Source organism: Tripterygium wilfordii, chromosome 14, assembly GCF_013401445.1.
Source record: "Tripterygium wilfordii isolate XIE 37 chromosome 14, ASM1340144v1, whole genome shotgun sequence".
Taxonomy (NCBI): Eukaryota; Viridiplantae; Streptophyta; class Magnoliopsida; order Celastrales; family Celastraceae; genus Tripterygium; species Tripterygium wilfordii.
This window is the reverse complement of record NC_052245.1, coordinates 12,278,852-12,301,557: the sequence shown is the minus strand read 5'-3', so window position 1 is coordinate 12,301,557 and position 22,706 is coordinate 12,278,852. Positions and strand designations below refer to the sequence as shown.

At 37.0% G+C, this 22,706-nt stretch overlaps 4 protein-coding genes across 5 annotated transcripts; 2 read left to right on the top strand and 2 right to left on the bottom strand.

Annotated features, from left to right (window-relative positions):
- Window positions 1-1,614: 1,614 nt before the first annotated feature.
- LOC120014692 (sodium/hydrogen exchanger 2-like) lies at window positions 1,615-7,713 on the top strand. 2 transcript variants are annotated; one of them, XM_038866724.1, is made up of 15 exons: window positions 1,615-1,715; window positions 2,123-2,432; window positions 2,528-2,646; window positions 3,040-3,137; window positions 4,207-4,266; window positions 4,366-4,412; window positions 4,494-4,688; window positions 4,782-4,828; window positions 5,104-5,170; window positions 5,299-5,399; window positions 5,494-5,595; window positions 5,697-5,835; window positions 5,922-5,984; window positions 6,510-6,593; window positions 7,037-7,713. In XM_038866724.1, exons 2-15 carry the CDS (start codon window positions 2,256-2,258, stop codon window positions 7,361-7,363), a joined length of 1,626 nt encoding a protein of 541 aa, XP_038722652.1. In that variant the 5' UTR covers window positions 1,615-1,715; window positions 2,123-2,255; the 3' UTR covers window positions 7,364-7,713. The 2 variants fall into 2 exon arrangements, with proteins under 2 accessions (XP_038722652.1, XP_038722653.1); XM_038866725.1 differs by lacking the exon at window positions 1,615-1,715 and having other exon boundaries at window positions 1,728-2,432.
- An 840-nt stretch (window positions 7,714-8,553) lies between these two features.
- LOC120014623 (acyl carrier protein 1, chloroplastic-like) lies at window positions 8,554-11,223 on the top strand. The gene is made up of 4 exons (XM_038866628.1): window positions 8,554-8,792; window positions 9,771-9,884; window positions 10,283-10,405; window positions 10,846-11,223. The coding sequence occupies exons 1-4, from the start codon at window positions 8,733-8,735 to the stop codon at window positions 10,966-10,968; spliced, it is 420 nt and encodes a 139-aa protein (XP_038722556.1). The 5' UTR covers window positions 8,554-8,732; the 3' UTR covers window positions 10,969-11,223.
- Window positions 11,224-12,189: 966 nt separating this feature from the next.
- LOC120015562 (classical arabinogalactan protein 25-like) lies at window positions 12,190-13,130 on the bottom strand. The gene has a single exon (XM_038868042.1). It carries the CDS (start codon window positions 12,836-12,838, stop codon window positions 12,473-12,475), a length of 366 nt encoding a protein of 121 aa, XP_038723970.1. The 5' UTR covers window positions 12,839-13,130; the 3' UTR covers window positions 12,190-12,472.
- Window positions 13,131-14,290: 1,160 nt separating this feature from the next.
- Window positions 14,291-22,201, bottom strand: LOC120015352 (serine/threonine-protein kinase RUNKEL-like). The gene is made up of 11 exons (XM_038867737.1): window positions 21,911-22,201; window positions 21,728-21,817; window positions 20,825-20,877; window positions 20,606-20,681; window positions 19,717-19,778; window positions 19,538-19,616; window positions 19,388-19,447; window positions 17,640-19,295; window positions 16,351-17,220; window positions 14,600-15,722; window positions 14,291-14,516 (listed from the first exon to the last, which is right to left on the bottom strand). Exons 1-10 carry the CDS (start codon window positions 21,956-21,958, stop codon window positions 14,610-14,612), a joined length of 4,107 nt encoding a protein of 1,368 aa, XP_038723665.1. The 5' UTR covers window positions 21,959-22,201; the 3' UTR covers window positions 14,291-14,516; window positions 14,600-14,609.
- Window positions 22,202-22,706: the final 505 nt, after the last annotated feature.

Sequence of the window (22,706 nt, the reverse complement as noted above, 5' to 3'; positions counted from 1 at the left end):
TAGATTGGTTTAAATTCGAACAAGTAACTTAATATAGATCAAGGTCTAAATAAGTAAATCGAATAAGATTTTTGTGTTTAAATTAGGATTCGATTTTAAACCATACAAATTCATTTATCCGAACAGAATTTTGTCACCCTTATATGCGAGTGCCTGTGAACTCATGAAAAAATGGAGTGAGACCATGATGGAATTCGCGTACGGCTCAGGATTGTTGCCACCGGAGCCATTCAAAAGTGGGAGACCAATTTTCAGTGATGTTCCTGATTTTCTGGATGGGGCAAATGTGGGTCCCTTGCTTGATTCCATGAAGATGCCATTTTTCATATAAATGTTCGTTTGACAAACAATTCCAAAAGTATGCTACTTTTTAGCGTATTCGTTGTTCATTAGTTTGGTACAAGCATTTTCAAATTTTTTTTTTAAATTTAAATCTAGTACTTTATTTCATAATAATAAACGTTATTATTAATATCACGTTAACAGTTTATAAATTTACAAATCCTAATAGAATAATAACAAAGTCGAAGAACAAACGCCGAAAACACAAAATAGAATTTTACATTATTTAATAGAATTTTACATTATTTATCTTGAAATACACAAAATATCTCACCATTATATTATTCTATATATCCAACACATACATACATGTCTAAATATCTAACAATTTTAATAACTATTAGTATCGAACATGTCCCTATAATGAATTGATTCTATTTTTTGGTAAAATGCATAATTCCTTCTATGTAATTTAACATAACGTACTAAACAACATAAATGTTATTAGAAATTTCGATGGAACTGTCACGGACTCACAACAATTAGACAACACATGTGTCATTTAATACAATATTTTAAAATTCGAAAATAATAAATATCACAACCGTTGGTATATCACTTATAGAGTTTGACGCAGATGATTCAAGTGAATTAGTGGGTTCTACATGTTTCACATAATACATATGAAATATTGTACATACAACTCAATAGCTAAGATAATCGGGATGTTTCTGGAATCCCTATTATTACTATTAAAAACCAGCATATATGTTAGGATACAGAGATTCTCAAGTGCGGACGTCCGCAACTTAATAACTTGAGCATTGTTTTAGATTCCACATGTTTCAAATCAATGATGGAACTAAGGTGCATAATTTCATATAATTTACGGTGTCTGCATTGCAATTTTTATTTATGGCTTTAATTCAAAAACCACTTAAATCTAATCGACAATAGTGTCATTTCGAATTTTCCAGATTTCCCTCTAATTTCTCCTATAAAAGTGGCATGGATTTTTCATTTTCAATTATATGCAAAATTCCAAGAGCATTAATAGAGAACCTCAAAATTAGAACGGAAAGTTCCATTCGTGATTCGTGTGTATATTCTGTAGACGACAGAATCATATACGTGGGACCTCAACCAATCCTTTTTCACGAGCACGAATCCAATACATCCAACATCATCATTGTTCACTTACTGCTGATCTCCACGTGTCGTGAAGCTCCTTTAGTGCTCATATTCAACGGTCACAAATCAGTCCGCTCTTTTTGAAAAGGCATATATAACACGTCACTTTCCCGGTCACTCTTCGAGACTTCTTACTACCATTCATCGTTCCTTTCCTTTTCTGGTCAAGTCTTTAACCTTTCGAGACCACCAAAATCGAGCTCCTCGCGAGTGAGCGACTCACTGACTCAGCGTCTTTGACTGTAATTTTGCTTTCTATCACTTTTTCTTAGTTTCTATTAAAGTTTCGACTTGCAGTTCTTCTCAGTTTCTGTTTTGGCGGGCAAGAAAACCGAGGAAATGAAATCATAGAATCTTCAGTACTTCGTGTCCTTTTCTGCGATTTTCTTCTCTCGTAAACCTTTACCACTCCAGTCGCAAGCAATCAATGTGGATGGAGAGTTCTTTTATGTTTTTTTTTAAATTTTTTTTTATGATTATTTAATGTGCCGTCCAAATAGTGGAAAAAAAAATGTTGGACTTTGAATTCAGAATCCCTTCCATTTCGTCATTTTCTTGCACTTTCTCAGCAACCAAACGAGAGACTTCAAATAATTCAGTCATTTTTTAATGATTAATATAAATGTGAAGTTGTGCTTCTCTTTTGCAGGGTTTGTTTGCTAGGAGGAACTTTTAGATTCTCTCGAATGGTGGTTTTTGGATCCAAACAAGCAGCTCTGAGGGAAAGTCAGTGTGATCGTATATATTAGGGTTTGAATTTCATTAATTAAGTTCTTTCTGCTATGATGGAGATTGGAATAGGAAGTCTTTTGTCAAAGTCAAGTATGACATTCACTTCCGATCATACCTCAGTTGCATCAATGAATCTATTTGTGGCACTTCTTTGCGCTTGTATAGTTATTGGTCATTTGTTGGAGGAGAATCGATGGATGAATGAGTCCATTACTGCATTAGCTGTGGTGAGGTGTTATGTTTACATGCATTTGCAATATATGCGAGTATAAGTATATAATTCGAGACCTAATTGTGGATGCACATCGCGTGTTCGATACAGGGTCTTTGTACAGGAATCATAATTTTGCTTACAAGCAAAGGGAAGAGCTCACGTATACTAGTATTTAGTGAAGATTTATTCTTTACTTATCTTCTTCCACCTATCATATTTAATGCGGGGTAAGATAACTCTCGTGTTAATTTTTGGTTATTAAGCATTGATCATCTACCTTATCATAAAAATATTGATAGCGTTCATAGTTTGGACATCGTATGTAATCATTAGTTTTGCACTTAACACTGATTGTTATTTACTGCCACTTTTATCCAACATATTGATGCTTCTGAATATTAAGAGTAATCATCATGCTATAATTGAAACCTAACTTGAATGCATCGCAAAACGAAGAGATTTATTTTCAGCATCCACTTACTTTCACTGCTCTTAAAAAGAGGATTTTGAAGTAGTCAGAAGCAGAAACATTATCAGCGGAAATGGTGCAGTGAAAATTTTGTCAATTTGCTAGAAACAAAAACCGCTGACAACGAATGGCCTTATTATTTTCCCTACAGGTTCCAGGTGAAAAAGAAGCAATTTTTTCGAAACTTCATGACTATTATGCTCTTTGGTGCGGTTGGGACTCTGATATCCTTTGGCATCATATCAGTAGGTACTATTAATGACCCCCTTACGTTCTTTTCTAATGCACTTGCTTCCACTCATTCTTGTATTGTTAGGATTAAGTGGTGGATACTATGCCATTGGATTGGAATAATTTGCATATGTTGTTCCCTTGTTTGTAGGTAATATGTCATACTGCTAAGTTTTAAGTTATACCTTTTCTTATGCTCTAAAGCGGTTATACATTATGGAGGTATGGGCATGAATAGTTGATTGATGATCTTGAATTCTGCTATGTTGTCCTTTTATCTTAGTAAATTCAGCCAGGACCAGTTGGATGAAAACGACAAAACTCCTTGTAGTTGTAGCATTATTTGACATCACCATGATGTTACAATCACTACATTGCGTAAGTTAATACCAAAAGTTTTGCATTGTTTGATCTAACTGACAAAAGGGAAATTTTACCTCTCAATCATTTCCCAATGGCCCAACCATCTATTCTGTTCATGCTATTTTGCACTCAAAAAGGAGCAGGACCAGTGACAATGCCACATTGTGGTACTTATGTCTTGTGCTTGTTTATTTTCTGATAACTCCTGCATGGTCATTTGCCTCAGTTGCCTGCATGTATGATGGAGTAAACAGGTTCTCATTGTTTGATTTCTGCGCACAGATGCGAATAGTTAATGAACAGATGAGTTTGCTAAGGTTGCACTGAATGCAGCCATCTGAGCTGTTTATACATTGATGAGTTTGCTACCGATGCACTGAATACGTTTAACTGGACTGTTAATGTTTAAATTCTATGATTCACTTTTTTCTTCTTAAAAAGAATCTCTAAACTATCATATTGTCATGTCATGTTATGAAGCACAGAATGAATCAAAAGTGGAGGTAAATGGGGAGGCTGTTTCCAAGAATTGAGCCTGTGACCTTTACGTTGCATCTTGCAACTCTATGACTGGCAAAAGTGGAAAAAAAAACAAAAAAAAACAACTCTTTCTGTACCAAAATTTGATGCATTTTTCGATCTTTTTGATATTTAGGCTTCATTAGTTTGACTGGCTAAATTCGAGTGTACCATTTGAGTTTGGATTGCTTGTTCTTTTTATTAGGTGCAATACACTTCTTCAAGAAAATGAATATTGGTTCCCTCAAGATAGGAGATTATCTCGGTATAGCAAATATTCCACTTTTCTTTCCCTCTTACCTTTTCTACTTTGCTGTCTTGTTGCTTCTCTTCCTATTTACTCATCTCACTATCTTGAGTGCAGCAATTGGCGCAATATTTTCAGCAACAGACTCAGTTTGCACGTTACAGGTACAGATGGCCTTATGAACTCAAAGTATACAAATTTGAAAGTATGACACTGTCTACTTTATCTAATTCATGCTTGTACAGGTGCTTAATCAGAATGAGACCCCTCTTCTATACAGTTTAGTATTTGGGGAGGGTGTGGTGAATGATGCTACATCAGTGGTGCTTTTCAATGCTATCCAGAACTTTGATCTTTCTCACATCAACTCAAGAATTGCTCTACAATTTGTTGGGAACTTTTTCTCGCTGTTCATCTTGAGCACCTTACTGGGAGTTTTTGTAAGTTTTTCTCCCGCTCTCTCTGGTAGTTTATGCACTGATGCACATGCTTTCTATATAATGGGTTTTTCAGGAAAATCATATTTCTTGCAGGCTGGACTGCTTAGTGCATACATTATCAAGAAGCTATATTTTGGCAGGTCTGTGGCATCATGCCAGATTATTTTCGATTATTTTTCTTGGAAGCTAGAAAGTTTAGTCATATTGAAGGCAACTATATACCTTTATCTTTCTGTATTTGGACTTGAAATGCTATCTTAGAAGTAATAACTTATGTTTTTTTTTTTTCTCGATATCAAGACCTCAATAATCAAAGCTCTGTTGAGAAACAGAACAATTTGGCTCTGTCAAAGACACAAAATTCGTGTATGTTCTGGGTGATTTCTAATGCTTTTTATTTCCTTTGAAAATCCAGGCATTCCACTGATCGTGAAGTTGCTCTGATGATACTCATGGCATACCTTTCATACATGCTGGCTGAAGTAAGTTTCACACAACTTGCAGGGCATCGCTTTTGTGACCCTTCAAGTTTGCATGCATAAGTCACGTTTTCATCATATGGAAAGTTTCTTTAAATATAAAAGTAATTGTCTTTATTTTTGTTTTGCAGCTATTTTATTTAAGTGCCATTCTCACTGTATTCTTTTGCGGAATAGTAATGTCTCACTACACATGGCATAATGTGACCCAAAGCTCTAGGGTGACTACAAAGTACGCAAAACTTCTTAAATATAATTGCAAACTATCATATTCATTCTGTTTTGTTTCTTGCTTATCTCTGGTTTCTCCTTGCCAACTGTTCCAGGCATGCTTTTGCTACTTTTTCATTTGTTGCTGAGATTTTCATCTTTCTTTACGTTGGCATGGATGCCTTGGACATTGAGAAGTGGAAGGTTGTAAGTGATAGGTAGGTTTAATACATAAAAGTAGAATATTTCCGTGATACACATGACAAATAGCTTGTGCTCACACTTGAATATGGGTTTGATCTTTTTCTTCCTTTCTCAGTCCTGGAAAGTCGGTTGGGGTGAGTGCAATACTTATAGGATTGATTCTGGTTGGAAGAGCTGCCTTTCTTTTCCCCTTATCATTTATATCCAACTTGACTAGGAAGTCCCCCAATGAGAAAATTAGCTTTAAACAACAAGTATGGCCCTCAATGTTTTCTGCTTTATAAGTTTTGTACTTGAAAATCAAATCTAGTATCGTAAAACCATCATCTTTGTTTTGCAGGTAACAATTTGGTGGGCTGGCCTTATGCGTGGTGCTGTGTCTATGGCACTTGCTTATAATCAGGTAAAAGGTTGAATGCCATTTTTTCAGCCAAGTGCAACTTTTATTTCTATACCATTTTTTGGTCAACAACTATTCCCCATGGTGATATAGCTTACCAGAAAATACTTTAATGAATAAAAATGGGACCTTCTCCCTTTCGTTTACCTTGCCACAACACATGCAAGTTGGAATGTGTCTCCTTTCTCAGCCGAACACTTTTTTTTGATAAACTCCATTCTGAACACTTATTGCTTCTTTTATACCGCTATACCAATATGATATTATTTAGGCCTGTTGATTAAATGATGAACTATCTGCATTCGATAGAATTTGACTTGAAGATTTTATTTTAGCTTACCTCAAAAATCCCTTTGAATTTAGATGTACCTTTCGTTGTTGGAAATTTGACTTCTTTCACATCCGTTGATTCCCATTTCTCATCATCTTGCTTTGAATATGGTTAAGCCTGCCAGCATACGGGAAGGAAGCATAAAATTGCATATTTATAAATCTAATCGTAATCATTTCTGTTTTTTATTAATGCAGTTCACCAAATCGGGGCACACTCAATTACATGGAAATGCCATGATGATCACTAGTACTATTACAGTTGTTCTTTTCAGCACAGTGGTAAGATATCGATTCATTTTGCAGAGACGAGCGTACTTATAAGTTCCTGATGCCATGTTTTGCCTCCCTGATGCTTTCATCCTCTATTTAACCTGCACAGTTCATAAACTTCTTTTCCCGATCAGAAGAAATTATTTGTAAGATCTTTAGCTATAGCAGTTAATGCGTAGATATCGGTTCATAGAGAGAAGTAGTCTCTTATGCGCTTGCAGTTCTACATTCTCTTTATGTCTCTACAATGTTGTTATATGTTATTTGCCTTTCTGGCAGATGTCGGATTGAACTCAACACAATACTGTCGCTTTTATTTGAACTCAACACAATATTGTTGCTTTTATTTGTAGTTTTTGCCTTTGAGATTCTTATTACTCTTGTGCAGAAACCACCCAAGATTGATGCTTAAATACAGTGCAGAATAATTATGGTTGTCAAAATTCATGCAGGTTTTTGGCTTTATTACTAAACCACTAGTTAGAATTCTACTCCCTTCAACGAAACAAAATGCTGACAAGAACTCTTCAGAGCCATCTTCTCCTAAATCCTTCACTGTGCCACTTCTCAGCAATGGTCACGATTCCGATATTGAACATAGCAGCCACAATGTCCCTCGGCCAACCAGTTTGCGAATGCTCCTGAGCAAACCTTCACACACAGTGCACTATTATTGGCGAAAGTTTGATGATTCCTTCATGCGACCTGTTTTTGGTGGCCGGGGTTTTGTACCATATGTACCTGGCTCACCCTTAGAGCAAAGTATTCAGGAATGGTAACAAAGACATGAAGTCAAAAGTTCAGAAGTACTGATTTGTAGGGCCTTTTGGGTAGAACATATGATATTGGATTTCTGTGTGGAGGTTTTTTTGGTATACTGATAAGAGATTGCAGAATGAGGTTGTAACTTGTAACAGCAGCTTTATTCAGTGTGTTGTCCTGCTGCTGCTGATGATGATTTGATTTCCTGGGTTTTGATTTTTGTGAGTCAAAATATGTAGGCATTGCCAGTGATTTTGTAACCTTAATTAGGAGTAGCTTAGTAGATCACGCATATTGAGTCTTTATACATACAGAATTCTGTATTTGTTCTTATTTGTTTGTAATTTAATACAAAGGTGTTTGATTCCCCTGTTTTCCTCTTTTTCCTATTAACTGGAGCGGCATTACTTCATTTCTTTTTAAGGAGAAATAAAGCTACATGTTATGTGAATAAATACAAAATTATTAAGCCATGCCAAAGTGTATGAAAGAAGTGCCTGTGAGAAGGAATTTTCAGTATCTACTAGGAAAATGAGTGACAGTAGAAAATGTATTAAAGTAGCTTCTTCTTTTTTTTTATAGAATGATGTATTATCCTGTATAGAATTATGTATTATATATATTTTTTGTCATATACCTTTTTCATATAAGATTAAATTATAATATTATGTGTAATATCTATATAAATATAACTGATTAATAATAATATAATACCCTTATTGGTATATTGACATCTTATCCTTTATGTCTAAATTAGTTTTGCTAAACACATGCATAGCATATTTTAAAGCATATATTCTAGTATAAAATCAATAGAGTATACTCTACCAACCATACTCTTTACCAAACGAACTCATATAATTTTAGGTTATTAGTTTGTTAAGGATTCCTATCTTCATCATGCCAAAAAATGCTAACAATTTTAGAAAATTGAGTTTATTTTTTTTTATTTTTTATGTACCCCAATTTTAGGATTGAGGGTTTAAGCATTTTTTTATTAAATAATCATCAATATGTTTTTTTTCCTAATTATTTCTTTTAATATCTTTCTGAAAAAGTACAAGTGTGGGAAAAAAGTGAAAAATGTAGAAAACTAGCTGCCAGACAGAGGATTTGCGGATCACTAGCCGGGATGTAGAAAGCACCGGATCCAAACAGGCCGAATTCCGATACTCCCGAAGCGTAAACAAATCTCAACAAACACCACCAAGGAAGAAAACAAAACGCATCTATAAAAACGTTGCAGCCTCGAAAACTAGCGCCTCCATTCGCGACACAGTCTTCGTGCTCTCCGTCTTCTCCTCCCTAATTCTCTCTCACACTTCTCTTCTCTTTCTCTTCCTTTTCCAAATCGCAGATCTCTCCCTGTTGTTGTCGGAACCACCAATGGCGTCAGTCACAGGAGCTTCAGTTGCCATGTCTTCTCTCTCCTTGAAGCCTACCCAGGTATAATCAATCTTTCTTCTGGATTCGTCTATCTCTCTTCTTTGATTCACTGTGATGTGATTTGTGGGTAGAATCTCGATTTTGCTTTGGGGGCTTTGTTGAATGGTTCAGATCTCAAGTTGGATTAGTAGTTGATTTCTGCGTGATTCATTCTCGTTTGATTTGGGGACTTTTGTTTCTTATGTTGTGATTATTTTCTACATATATTTTACTTTCAGATGTTTATTAGAACGAACGAAACCCTTGAAATGAAGCTGGTATCGTTTTTCACTGTATAATGGGTGATGCGGGAAATGCTTAATCACTTGTACAAGGAATTGGCTATGTTTTATTCATATTGTGTATGATTAAATGGGTTGGGTTACTTTGTTATGCAATTTAATGCCAATTTTGATTGTGTTTAGGTGTATGCATTCAAAAAGATTGTGTTTAGGTGCGTGGTTGTTTTGATTAACTTCTTGTAGGAGCTGTTTTCATGAGAATCTAGGTCCATGGCATTTGGTTTTAAACAGCTCCAACTAATTTGAGTGGGTGATTGAGTGTTCCAAGTGTGGATTATCTGTGCGGAGTTTGTCTAACAGAACTGAGATAAAATAATTTCAGGCCCTCCTCGTTGATCTTCTGAAATTTTATTTTTTCAAGTGTATAACATTGAAATTTTGAAACCTAGCTTATTATTATTAATTCTAAAGAAAGTAAAGTTTGAATTATATTTTTTGATAATCATTAAGTCATAGCGTCGGAAAAGTCGGAAAATTCAATAACGGATCACTTTAACACTACTTAAATCAATAGTTTGGTAAGACATTGTACCAGAAATCTCAGCATAAAAGTCAAGTCACAAGAGATGCGTATTTGATTATGCCATGTTGATTAGAGGAGAAATATTAGATTGCCTGAAGGGAAGGCCTTTTATATCTATCAATTAATATTTTGCTTCATGGATCTTACTCTCTCTCTATCTCCGTGTTTGGGCAGGCACATGGCAACAGGATCTCTAGTGTGAATTCAGTTTCACTTGCTTTTGGTGGAAGAAGCTTTCCATCTCTTACAATGAAGCCTGGATCATATCGCTTCAAAGTGTCCTGTGCAGTATGTCTTTTATTGTTGCTACCTATAAATTTTGGTTCAATGTTAAATTTTACTGGTGCATCCATATCAGAGATAACTTGTTCACTGCATTCTAGTGTTCTTTTAATTTGATGCTGACCACTTTTGTTTGTGAAATGACAATGAGCTACCAAGAACATGGTAGGCGTTATGAACAAAGGTCTTTTCTAAATATGCAATTGTAACATGTTAAAAATGTGGTGACCTAAGGCCTAAGACCCGAGGTTTTTTGAGTCCTTAGTTTAAGTATTCCATCCTTCGAAAAAGAGATGCAGTCTCGTACAGTGACTTGCTATGTTCATTCTTGCACAACCAGTTTCAGCACATATGTGAATATGTGATGATGTAACTGACCAATAACACAAAGCTATTTTGAACAGGCCAAACCAGAGACAGTGCACAAGGTGACTGAAATAGTGAGGAAACAGTTGGCTATCGCGGAGGATGTTCAACTCACTGGAGAGTCGAAGTTTGCTGCTCTTGGGGCTGATTCTCTTGATACGGTACAGTAAATTAACATTTCTGATTTCTTACATTTTGCCTATTCTTAGTTTGTTATTGCAGCTTTTTTCAATAATAATTAAGTCTAGCTTGCGCTTGTTGAGTCATTATATGTAAATGAGAAGGGAATCATCATGTTTTGAATTATTAGATTTGTAGACCTCACATTTCTTCAACATAATCATGAGTTTTATTTGTTGTAAATTTCAATAAGAGCTCATCTTTGCTAACGAAAAGCAATATATAGAGATTAGTGCTAATAAAATTTGGCCTTTTTATTTAATCTCTGCGTGACATCTGCTCTTTCTTTTGTGAAGATTTTGTCTCTCCCTTTACTAACAACATCCTGAAATGATTGCATGACTCATTTTCATTTATGAAATCACTCTGGAAGAAAATAGTTACTCCGTTTGATGCATACATATCTTCTCGATTCTTGTAGGTTGAGATTGTGATGGCACTTGAGGAGGCATTTAATATCACTGTGGAAGAAGATAGCGCGCAGCAAATCACCAATGTGCAGGAGGCAGCAGATTTGATTGAGGACCTGATCAAGAAGGCATGAACTAGTTTGAAGAGGGAGTCAAGTGAGATAGCTCTTAATGAACTTGTCAAGTAGTTGGATACTTTCATATTTTAAGTTTGTTTGGTGCTTATTTGCCTGCTAGCAGCATAGTCATTCTGGACTCACGGGGTTTCTTCAGTTTTTGTATGTTGATTTGTCTTGAAAAACTTGTAATGCTCCTTTTGACAAATGTTCCATGTGAAATTATTTAATTTTGAGTCTGATAAATGTCTGATGTCTTTAATGTTCTTTCTACTATTGTTTGTTAGCTGTGCAATAATCTCTATTCACAAGCCTTATTCTACAACTTGAATAGTTGAGAAAAATTGATAGGGATCCACTTTACATTATAGGAATGATTTGATTTGGATTGTTGGGTTGCACAAATGATTGGTTTTTCCCTCTTTATAACCTGCTTGAGTCTTTGGGTATTTGGTTATATTTATAGTTAATTTCACCCTGAAGTCTGAACTCATCTAAAAAGGTTTTGAGTGATAAGGGCAGTGGGTCTGTTAAGCTTTGTGTTTGCCTAGGCCGTGGGCCGTTTGGGTTGGTGGTTTTTGTCTGGACCATGAGCCGTTTGGGCTGATTTTTGGCCCATTACTGATTCTGGCCCTACGATATCGATGCAAAAAACAAAATGTACCAAGCATCGGCCCACACAAGGTTTTAGAGTAAAAATAATAAAGTATGTCAGTGTCTGATACTCTAATCCTTTTGAAAATTATATTAAAAAATATCTAAAACAAGAAAACATTCAGTTAAAAGTCAGTGGCCTTTCAAGAATCCCAAGTGAGAATCATAATTCAAAGTCGGTGGCCTATTTGTATATTGTAAAACTGAGTCTGTGACACCCTATATATCTCAGAAGTAACATGACCCTGAAAAAAAGACAAAAACACTTTACCTATACTCCACTATTAAATTATGCACCAGTTAATCAGATCTACTCCACTAATGATAACCTATATCATGCTTATATGGTGGCATACCTGAGTTTTCGGAGGGTTTGAACGAATTCTAAAAAAAAGATCTTTTAAAAAAAAAATTGACTGTCTTATGTTACGGAAATGGGTTTAGGCTACTATAACACTAGTATTTTTAAAAAATATATAGGGTCTTAGAGAATTGGGGTCCCGAGTGACGGCCATGTCACCCCACCTAGGATGCCCCTGCCATCACATGAATGTACACTAGAAATAATTCCCCCCCATAAAGGAGTGAGCCAAAACCATGTCACCTGCAATTCAGAGGGAAGAACACCATATCCCCTGTACTTTGTCACTTAAAGATTACAGACTACAAGAACTTGAAGGCATCAAAATCTTCAACTCCCAGTACATTTGATGCAAATTGGTGCTACTCATACAAGGCATTTCATAATCATATCTATCTCATAACAATCAAGCTATATCAGTCCACGAATGTAACCAACATATCAGAAGACACTAACTGCACATCATAAACTTTGAACAATTATGGGTAGATGAATAAAAAGTACAGATCAGAATAATGAGAATAGTGGCAACGTAAGAACCATGAAGAAGAAGAGAGCTAACTTCATTGAGCCGACTATAATTCGAACTGCTGCAGGAGAAGCAAGGAGTGACCCAGAATGCGAAAATGCAGACTCAGGTCCTGGTGCACCCAACTCATCAGGATTAGGCGGGCTTGGGTCGGAGGAGATGGTGGGAATGGAAGAAGCAGTTGGTGGCACCACTCCACCAGGAGTAGGCAATAGTGGAGCAATGTCTGGGGTCAGTTCCTGAAATGGAGACACTGGAGGAGAATTTAGAGTTGCTGATGAAGCTGAAATGGAGGCGGCCATGAAAGAAATGATGAATAGCAAGAGTGACCAAAAAGAGGCCATTTCAATGATGGAAGAATCAATGTCACACTTATTGGTGAGTTCTGAGTATAATATGTATTGGTGTGGAGACTATTATTATGTTAGGAAAGTAAAGAAGAGAGTAAGGGTCTAGTGGCTTTTGGTGGAAGTAGTTATGATAGAAGCTTTTATAAGAACAAAGACTAAGGCTCTAGGTGGGGTCACGTGCCACATGGCATGTGACAACTAGACAGTGATGAGAAATCACAGGCTGGCATGTTATGGGAAACAGACAAAGAATGGGTAGAAAATTTTGTTTCATTTTTGTTTTCATGTGTTTGTTGTAACAGGATTCCTTAAAGTCTGAATATGATTTCATTACCCTGCCCCCCATTTCACTCGAATACAGAAAGACAAAGCTTCTTTTACCCACCTAGTTTAAGACAGGCAAGAATTGAATTCATCCAGATGAGGGGGTTCAATCAAGAGCTAATTAAGCAACACCACTTTAAAGCAAAAGTGAGATGCCAATCGCAAGTCACGGGATCCATCAGTCAATGTCTTAACAACCCTCTGCTTAATCATTTGATCTAATGTAGCCAAACATATACATGAACACATCATAAGTGACACTCATACCATGGCAAAAAACAGGAGATCGTGGGTTCGAAACTCAACTCATGAACTAATTTTTTTGGGTCCATGGTAATTACCTAGTACATTTGGAACATGAGAACTGCGGGTGTATATGGGAATAGTCGAAGTAAAGTCTCGAACACCCTTGTTAGGAGAAAAATAATCTAGTCACATGCCTAGATTTTGAACATCTAGCGTTCGACTCCAAAAAGTAATCTAGTGATTGTTCAATAATTTCTGATCTTTCATCTCTTGGTAGTAAATTTTTTTGATAATCAATCTCTCAAAAAGTATAACATAACATCTACAGGGTGCCAAAAGGCTGATAATTAAGAAGTGTTTTAGGGTCAAAAATAATGTCTATTCTGTAACATCATACTACTGCAAGGATGAGAAAATCAGGAAAAAAAAAAACATAGGTCATCCATTAGATTCGACAATGGGGTAAAGGTAAAGTTTAAGAGCTATTCCTCCTGTAATGTGTACTCTTTTAATTATTCTAGTAAATGTTTTTCAAATGCTTCCACTGAATACATATATCTGCATATATATAGAGTGGAGGAGGTAAGGCCAAGGATAGATTTCTAGGTGGGGGAGATGCCAAAGTCATGGAATAAACCTTCCTCTCACATTTGTAGTGTGTGTGCAAACCAAAACAGTAAATCCTAAGTAGACAAGAGGGTAAATTGTCCTGAACTTTGATAAAGCAAAAATTATTTTGTAGATTACTATCGAAATCAGTGGAGAGCAGTGAGATCAAGTTCATAAACCATAAAAGAAATTTAGAACACTTCTGTCATATTTGAACTGCAACTTTTCTTGTGAGGATTGTTTTAGTAACCAACAACACACAGGATCTGACATACTTCCTTTAATTGAATCATTAAAGGAAAAAAAAAATACTCATTTTAGTCATTTACAAGTCAATTATACAAAAACATACATGGAAAATACAGGACAGACCAAGTATGATAGTATACCTTAAACACTGAACTCACCTCATAAACAGGACATTGATGTCTTCTCTAAATGCTCAATATAGGGCTTTCATGCCCTTTTGGTAAGCCAATGAATTCCAAACTACCTGTCGATGAATAAAAAAATCAATAAGTTTATATATTATGTTTTCTAGACAAGTTAAATCAATAATAATAAAAAAAATACTACCTCAGCAACTTCATATGCAACGTGGCAGCCGCTGTAACTCCAAGGACACAATCGATGCATCACTGGCTAAAGGTATATCAGAAGTTTTCAACTCGGAAAGAATGGCCTCAATCCTTGAAATCTCCGACTTAGATATCGACAGTATCATAGCATGTGACAAATACTGCCGACATGAATAACCAAGAGCATGCAGCATCCGCTGCAAAAGTAAGTGAGGGATGCCCCTGCACCAGGACTCGAGAATGGCATTAACTTTCTGAAGATTAGTTAGGAAACCAGTTACAGCTTCCCTTGGAGCTGCCTTAAGCAACAATACAACACATTCAGAAGCTATATCTGCGACATCTACTTCACGAGATGCACTCAACTCCAGCAGGACACCAACATTGCCGCCAAAGTCCATAATATCTCTTATGCATTGCTGCTGATTAAATGCACCACTTGCCACAGAAGAACCATCACCTAAGAGCATTGGTTCTTTACTATAGATGAATCCTTTTCTACTGCCCAGTGAACGTAGAAGGAAAGCTCTACACAGGCATAGAGTCGGCTCAAGAAAATCTTCCATATCCTTTGCATATACAAACTCCAACAGGTTTCCTATCTTTCTAACAACTTTCAATTGAGAAAGTATATTGGTTTCCATTTCTGGAGCAGACGCCAAAGCCAGACAGAGCTTAACGTTGTTTACATTTGCACTTGACAGATCCCCAAGCAAAAATTCAAAGCATTGTTGGACCGTCTTCAGATGCAGAATGTCCCGAATTTTGATATAATCAAACTCAATGAGCATCACAAGCAGCTTCTGAGCATACATAGGAATGGGGTCTTCATCTTCAATGAAGGTGGGGTACAGAGGAAGGAAATGAGTATTGGCAATAACCTTCAAAGCCTCTACTCTCTGCTCATCTTCAAAAGGTTCATTCAAAAAAATGACCATCACATCAAATAAAATTTTGAGGCACAAAAATCTGGCATCACCATCCTTGTTGCCCTTGTATAGAACAGCCAAACTGGGGAGAATTCCATGTATAAAAGTCTCCGAGTAATCAATTATAGCAGGGGACTCCTCAGAAATAGACTCAAGGACTCGAAGAAGTGTTATCTGGAAATCATCCCTACCCTGAAAATTTATGAGAAGGAAATATCGTGCATCAATATGTTGCTAACACCAGCACTAATAATTTTCCATTTATTCTATTTCCTCATCATGAGGTAGAATTAATTCCACTTTGTCTGATCCACAGCAGTCACAAGCATACCGACCACATAAGACATAATTAGCATTTTACACAGACAGCACACTCTCTCTCTCTCTCTACATATATATATATATATATATAATAATACAAGTTCAGCAGTGTCATCTTGCTAGTCAATTAGAGAAAATCAAACAATGCTTAATTACCGATTGCTTTTAAGAAAATAATTTACACTATATGGGGAACACATTCACCTCTAACAACACTATTTTCGGCAAAATTCAGCAGTGTCGGCTTCCTAGTCAATTAGGGAAAGGCGTGAACTCGATAAAAACCAAACAACACTTATTGATTGCTTTTAGGAAAAAAAATATAGGGGACACATTCACCACTAGCAACTTAGCAAACGCACAGACCCCCACCCTCACCGGTGGGGGGGAGGGGGGGCCTGTTGCAAGCAACCTTGCACCATTCTATGTTTTGGTTCACTGACAGTACGTTGATGTATATAGCCAACTACACACAGAGTATCCAGTTGTAGCTACACACCTGAAATGGTGTCTCCACAACTTTGACCAAATTTGCCAACTGCTGCAAGACCTGATGACCCACCAACCTGTGCTTGAAGGATGAGCTCCCAAGAAGATGAAGAACAATAGGAAATGCATGAATGTTGGTCTTTGGAGCAGCTCGACTGGAGAGGGGAGATACCTGCGCATGCCGCCTTCCTCCCATAATTTGTTGGATATCCCCAGTTATAGTGTCCAACAAAGTGGGCACTGTAGATGCCACACCATGCACAAATGCGTTGAGGCACTGCTGCACATAGCTGTCCTTTTCTTTTACCAGCCTGTCCACTGCGGAGAGTAGCCTTGCATTGCAAAAAAAGTGTGGCAGCCACCGCCTTCCGTTCTTACATAGGAGAGCCACAAAGACAAGTGCCTTTCCCCTCAAAACTTCACTTCCCTGCTCTATAAGGGACACTAGATTTGGGACCAAATTCTTATCTTCTACCAGGGTTAGCATAAATCGTCCTAGATTTGAGAGCATATGGCTCCCAAGTAAGGCCATGTTTAAAAGGTTCAAACTAATTTGCTGCTCACGAGGACTGCCCTTGACAAGGGAAGAAGCTATGTCCTTGAAAGATAGTTTATCTACAACTAGTTGAGTGCTGTGAGGATTGAAACGGACAAGGCGAACAAGACATGATCCAGCAGTGAGCCTCATGCTCTCTTGTTTCCCTGGAGCTCTATATATGTAACAGAGGTTAGTAATTACATCTTGGCTGGTAAAACGAGTTGCCCACTGCCCTCCTTGGCTGCAGATGTTTTCTATCGTCCTCAATGCATAGAGCTGAGTTATGTCATCCTCCCCTTTTCGCAAAACTGATGATACCAATGAAACCAATGCATTCGGAACCTGTCAAGAGCAAATTTATGTTATTAGTAAAGAAATCTGAGTAAAAGGCACAGAAGAGAAAGCTAAAAGTAAATGCATAATGAGGACAATGAAACCAATGAATTCGGAACCTGCCAAGTGCAAATTGATGTTATTGGTAAAGAACTCTGAGTAAAAGGCACAGAAGAGAAAGCTAAACGTAAATCCATAATGAGGACAATCGTATCCAGCAGTCAAAGTTCTCTCTAAACGAACAATGGAGTGTATAAAGAAGAAATAATTCTACTGAATATAGCATACTAAAAGGTCTAAAGTCACATAGAATAACTAATATTCAGGAAGACTTTAGCTTAAGACTATCTAGCACAGGAAAAAAAAAAAAAAAAAAAGAAGAAGAAGAAGAAGAAGAAGAAGGCTACAAGAATTAGGTAGTAACTAACCTGCCAGCCATATGTGGACCTGCTATCCTTTGATGGAGATTCCAGTGGGTTACTCTCTCTAGCATGCTCATTCTGAGTAGATATGTAAAACAGCAACTCACCCAAAGCAGCCATTGAAAATCTCCTGACTTTTTCTTGCTTGTCTCTAAGGCCATCACTTAGTGAACCTAAAATTCCAGAATTTGCCAAGTTATCCTCAATAAAAGTTGAATGCCGAATCAACAGACCAATCAATGAAGCAAGTTGAACACGTAAAGCCGAAGTCTTGGATAGCCGAAGCATTTTAACAAGCAATGGCATTATTGGCCCATTGGTCAAGATATTGGCTGCATCTGCATTGCTACTTAACATGTCAAGGTATCTTATCAGATTCTGCTTCTCCCCAACACTACTGTTCCCACTGAAGATGGCTATGATCTTGTTGTTGAGTGACTCCAGCTGGTCTTTTGACATCTTTACAAAATCAGATGCTTGCAGTGCTTCAAACGGAAGAGAAGGCATTGCCTCCAACATTTTATCAGCTTTTCTACTGGGCATCACAGGTCTGACCGAAATATCAGATGGATGCCAAAGAACCTGAGAAAGGTCGTTAGATGATTTTGATGTTTCAGAATCAACAACTGATCCTGAATTTTCCTTAGTTATCTGAGCTTTGATTTGAGGACTGACACCGGGTGGACTAGCAGCCACATTCATATGCTCAGAGGAATATTCTCGTTCATTTGTTCTAGATTCATCTGATGCAGGTATATTAACAGGTGTGGTATCTAACTGATTTATGTTATCATCCAACTCATCCGCTTTTCCTTGATTCTGATATTGGCCTGATGATTTGCATTCAGGAGTATTAGATGGGCTATCCGCCACATCGTTTTCATCATGTGCTTCATCCTCCATGTTTTCACTAAAATCAAGCTCCATATCCGTATTCTCGATTTTGACTTCAGTATCATTCTCAGGACCATTAGCCAATGGCCTCCTATAGTTTTCTTTCTCATTTTCCTTCTGTAAGTTTGATTTTGCTATTCTTGACAACCTTAATACGTTGACACGGCGAGTTGCACTGGAAAGATCTCCCGGCTTGTTCTCAACTACTTTGCCAGTAGCCTTGTGTCGAATTTTTTGGCCACTTGCTGTACCCTTAGCTGGTGTTACATGACCCCTAGCTCCTAACACAGAATTATCATCATGTTTTTGTGTGCCTTTCATATCTTTCTCACGATGTCTAGGAGGGGTCCTGTTTTGGGAGGATCTATCTCCATTATGCTCTGACAGACATGGCTTCGCATACATCTCTATCATATTATCAAAAGCAGGCTGAGGAGGAAGAGGCACGGGAGAGATTTTAGCCTGCAAGAAAGCATGTCCACATAACTCGGGCCATTGTATTCTTTCAGTAGGATCTTTTACCAGGAGAGAATTGATTAGATTGACAAAAGGACGGCTTGGAACATCAGGGAGAGGAGGAGTTGGATCAGAGATGATGGATTTCACAAGCTGCGTAAATTCTCTTCCCACAAAAGGAGGCCTTCCCGTGTAGCACTCATATAGAACACAACCAAGGGCCCACAAATCAGATGCATAAGAATGGACGCCTCCATCCTCAAAAAGTTCAGGAGCCATATAACAAGGCGTTCCACGTTTTGCTTGCGGCAGCTAATGAGGAGCACAAAGTATGAGTTAGAATGCAGAGCAAGTTTACAACACCATACTGATGTGCACACACAATTATTGTCAAAAACACCTACCATTGAAGAGGGAGTCTTAGAAATATCACTCAGTTTCCTTGCTAACCCAAAATCGCATAGCTGCATTGCACAAAATGCACAGGTATTTGGTTTACAAACATAGCAGTACAATGCCCATTTACCTTACAATAAAAAATAATGAATAGGTACCTTTACATGCCCATTCTCATCTAGTAGGATGTTTGATGGTTTTAAATCACAATAGATGATTCCTTTTGAATGTAGGAACCTGATTTAAGTGATGGTTACTATTGACTTGCAAAGAAAAAAAGGAAAAGAAGCAGCAGCAAGTTTAAAGTGGGGGGAGAGGAGAGAGATAGATAGATTACTGCAAAGCTCTGATAAGGTCATAGGCAAGATCATGAATTGAATCTTCAGGTAGCCTGCCATCCTGAAATTGATGTACAAACTATCAAGAATGCAATTCTCGAGATGCACAAGACACTACATTTTCCAGCACTGAAAACCATTATCCACTTTAAGAACATGGAATCTAAGTAAAATTTTAAGTCACCCCCAAAAATGTTACATGGTATACCAGTTTGAAAACTTGAAGATGAAAAAATATAGAGGAATGCAAGAAAAGATGCTGGAGCTTGTAGCCTTCTCATGGAGATGTCATTAAACCTTTTTGTTCTCAAGGCCTAAAGTAACTGTTTTAATGAATTCAAAGAAATTATGAAATTTTATTGCTTACTTTTCCTCTTTGCAATGTTCACTTTTCAACAGAAACAAACTTCAGCTCAATCAGGTCATATTTAATATTGAAATGCTGACTAAGAAAATTTTGAAATTAGGTGAAAATTAGTTTGACAACACAAAGATAAAGGACAGGGACAGTGGTTATACTGATCAATTAAACCAGCGACAATATGTAATTCTTCTCTCATGTAAAAATGTAACAGTAACATCCTATGGTCAAATTTTGAGCCACTTAGAGTCTTCGGCTAAGCAAACTAGTCTAGCTCGATGGTCATGTCATTAGACTTTCAATATATTGATTGTGGACCAAAGAAAATGTTCATCTACTTATGTGCAGCAAAGTACTAAAAATTCCACGCTACATGATGCTACATGATTGAAAGAAACAATAATTCGATGATTAATACTATTGAGTATACAAAACATATTAACAAAAACCTCATGCTCTAAGTTTCTCTGAGACAAAAATAGGCTAAGTATGAATGAAATGCACAAATTAACCCAAATTATAAGTACCTGCCGCAATAAGCTCATAAGATCTCCGCCAACACAATATTCCAAAACTAACCACAAGTGAGCAGAAGTTTCATACCTAGTGGCACAGATTGAGAGGAGCACAAGATATGTAAATAAGATCTATTAGTGGAAAAGGAAAAGTGAAATTTCAAAAGAATATAATTGCAGACCACTATAACTATAGAGGAATCTTAGTTTATGCTTAAAAGAAAGCCTTACCAGGAGTAAAACTTTAAGACATTTGGGTGATCTAGAGAGTGGAGAATCCTAACCTGCAGATAATATCCAGAAGGGGAAAGTTACAAAAAAAATAAGAAGCGGCTTACATAAATCACATACTACAAAATAAGGATAAAGAAAACTGCCCTCAACGTAAAGCGTTAACCATTTAGAAATTTAGTGTAATACAACTTATTATGCCAGTAGTAACAAAGACGAGGAGCAATCATGATCGTTTGGATTGATAAAAATGCTCTTTTTGAAGCACCCAAGTCTGGGTTGCCAGGCAATGCATGGCAGTTGTGGTTCTGCACCCAATTAGTCCTGCGTACACTTTTATCATGTCCCATCTATGCATGCATTACATATCATACTCTTTAATTATTTTAAGATTAAAAAAAAAATTCTCAATCATAGTTTGAAGGAAGCAAGGGATAAAGAACCTAGCACTTTGACTGCCTTTCACAGCCAACCCCGCTGAGGTCAGTATCATCTATAGAAAACCATCTCAAAGTAAGAACAATAATTGCACTAGTCTCTGTGGGGGTATAACTATTTTGTGAATTACTTGCGTCGAGATCTCCAAATCAACACCACTTATGATCTGTAATTATGAATGACTCAAGTACTACCAGTTTAAACCGCAAGCATATACCAACAACAGTGAACATACACTCCCTTAAACAACAGCATACACTCCCCAAGCCCTCCAGAATGTCTTACACTGCTTGGTGAAAGAAACTATAGCTAATGTGGCGACTACTAATAACTAACAATACAGATGAACACCATAAACCCCGTCGATACTTCTCGAAATCTTTTAGCTCAAAAATAAATTGGAAGGTTCAGAAAATTAGTAACAACTAGACACAAAATATAATGGCCGAGAGACCTAAGGCTTACTTCATGGAGGATCTTGTTCTTGTGCGATTTGTCAACGCTCTTAATAGCAAAATATTCGATGCTCTTCTTCTTCCTACCTTTGTACACATTCTGATCAAAACAGTGAACGAAGTCAGACAAATCTTACATCAAATTCATCAATGCTTGTAGATTTGAGTTAGTAGTAAGTTCGAAAAGAATTACCGAGTATTTGCCTCGGCCAATTGCTTCATAGACGTGGTACTGGTTCATAATCCCCGGCTTAGCGTGCTAGGGTTTCGATTTCGAAAATTGGAAAAGCGACGCCTGGTTTCAAACTTTCAATAAGTAACAGAGGAAGGATCATAGATCATGGGTGGCGAGAGAGAGAGAGGATAGTGGGAAGCTCGATTTAGAATATGAGTGAAGTGAGAAAGAGATTCAGAGATTGGTCAAATTAGGAGAGGGAGAGAGAGAGAGAGAGGGTGACAGTAACGGGCGGGAATTTGAATTGCACTTTCGAATCCAAACCTAAAATTAAGAAAAGCTAGTCGTGTATAACGTAGGTCTTGTATCCAAACGAGGATGGGTTGTGGGTTTTTATCCAGTGTGTCGCAGCGTGAGCTCTCCTATATATACACACACTTATGACATAGAGAGAGCCATGCTCAGATACGGATGTTCATATATGGCCGTATTTGAGCCTTGCCTTGACCTAGTTTGGTAAGGCATTTTGAAAATAGCAGATATGCTAACAGAAATGCTAAAGAATTTTAGTAGTAGAAATGCTGCTCGAATGCTGTATAGTGTTTGGTTGAACTTTTGTTGATAACATTTTTACTGAGTAGCATATATTAAATGATAAATATTTTATAATATCAATAAACTTATTTATTTATTAATTAATGTATAATAACACTGAGGGTATAAATGGAATAAAAAATTAATGGGGATAATATTGACTTTTAACAGTGAAATGCTACTAAAATGCTTCATACAAGTAGCATGTCAAAAGTAGCAT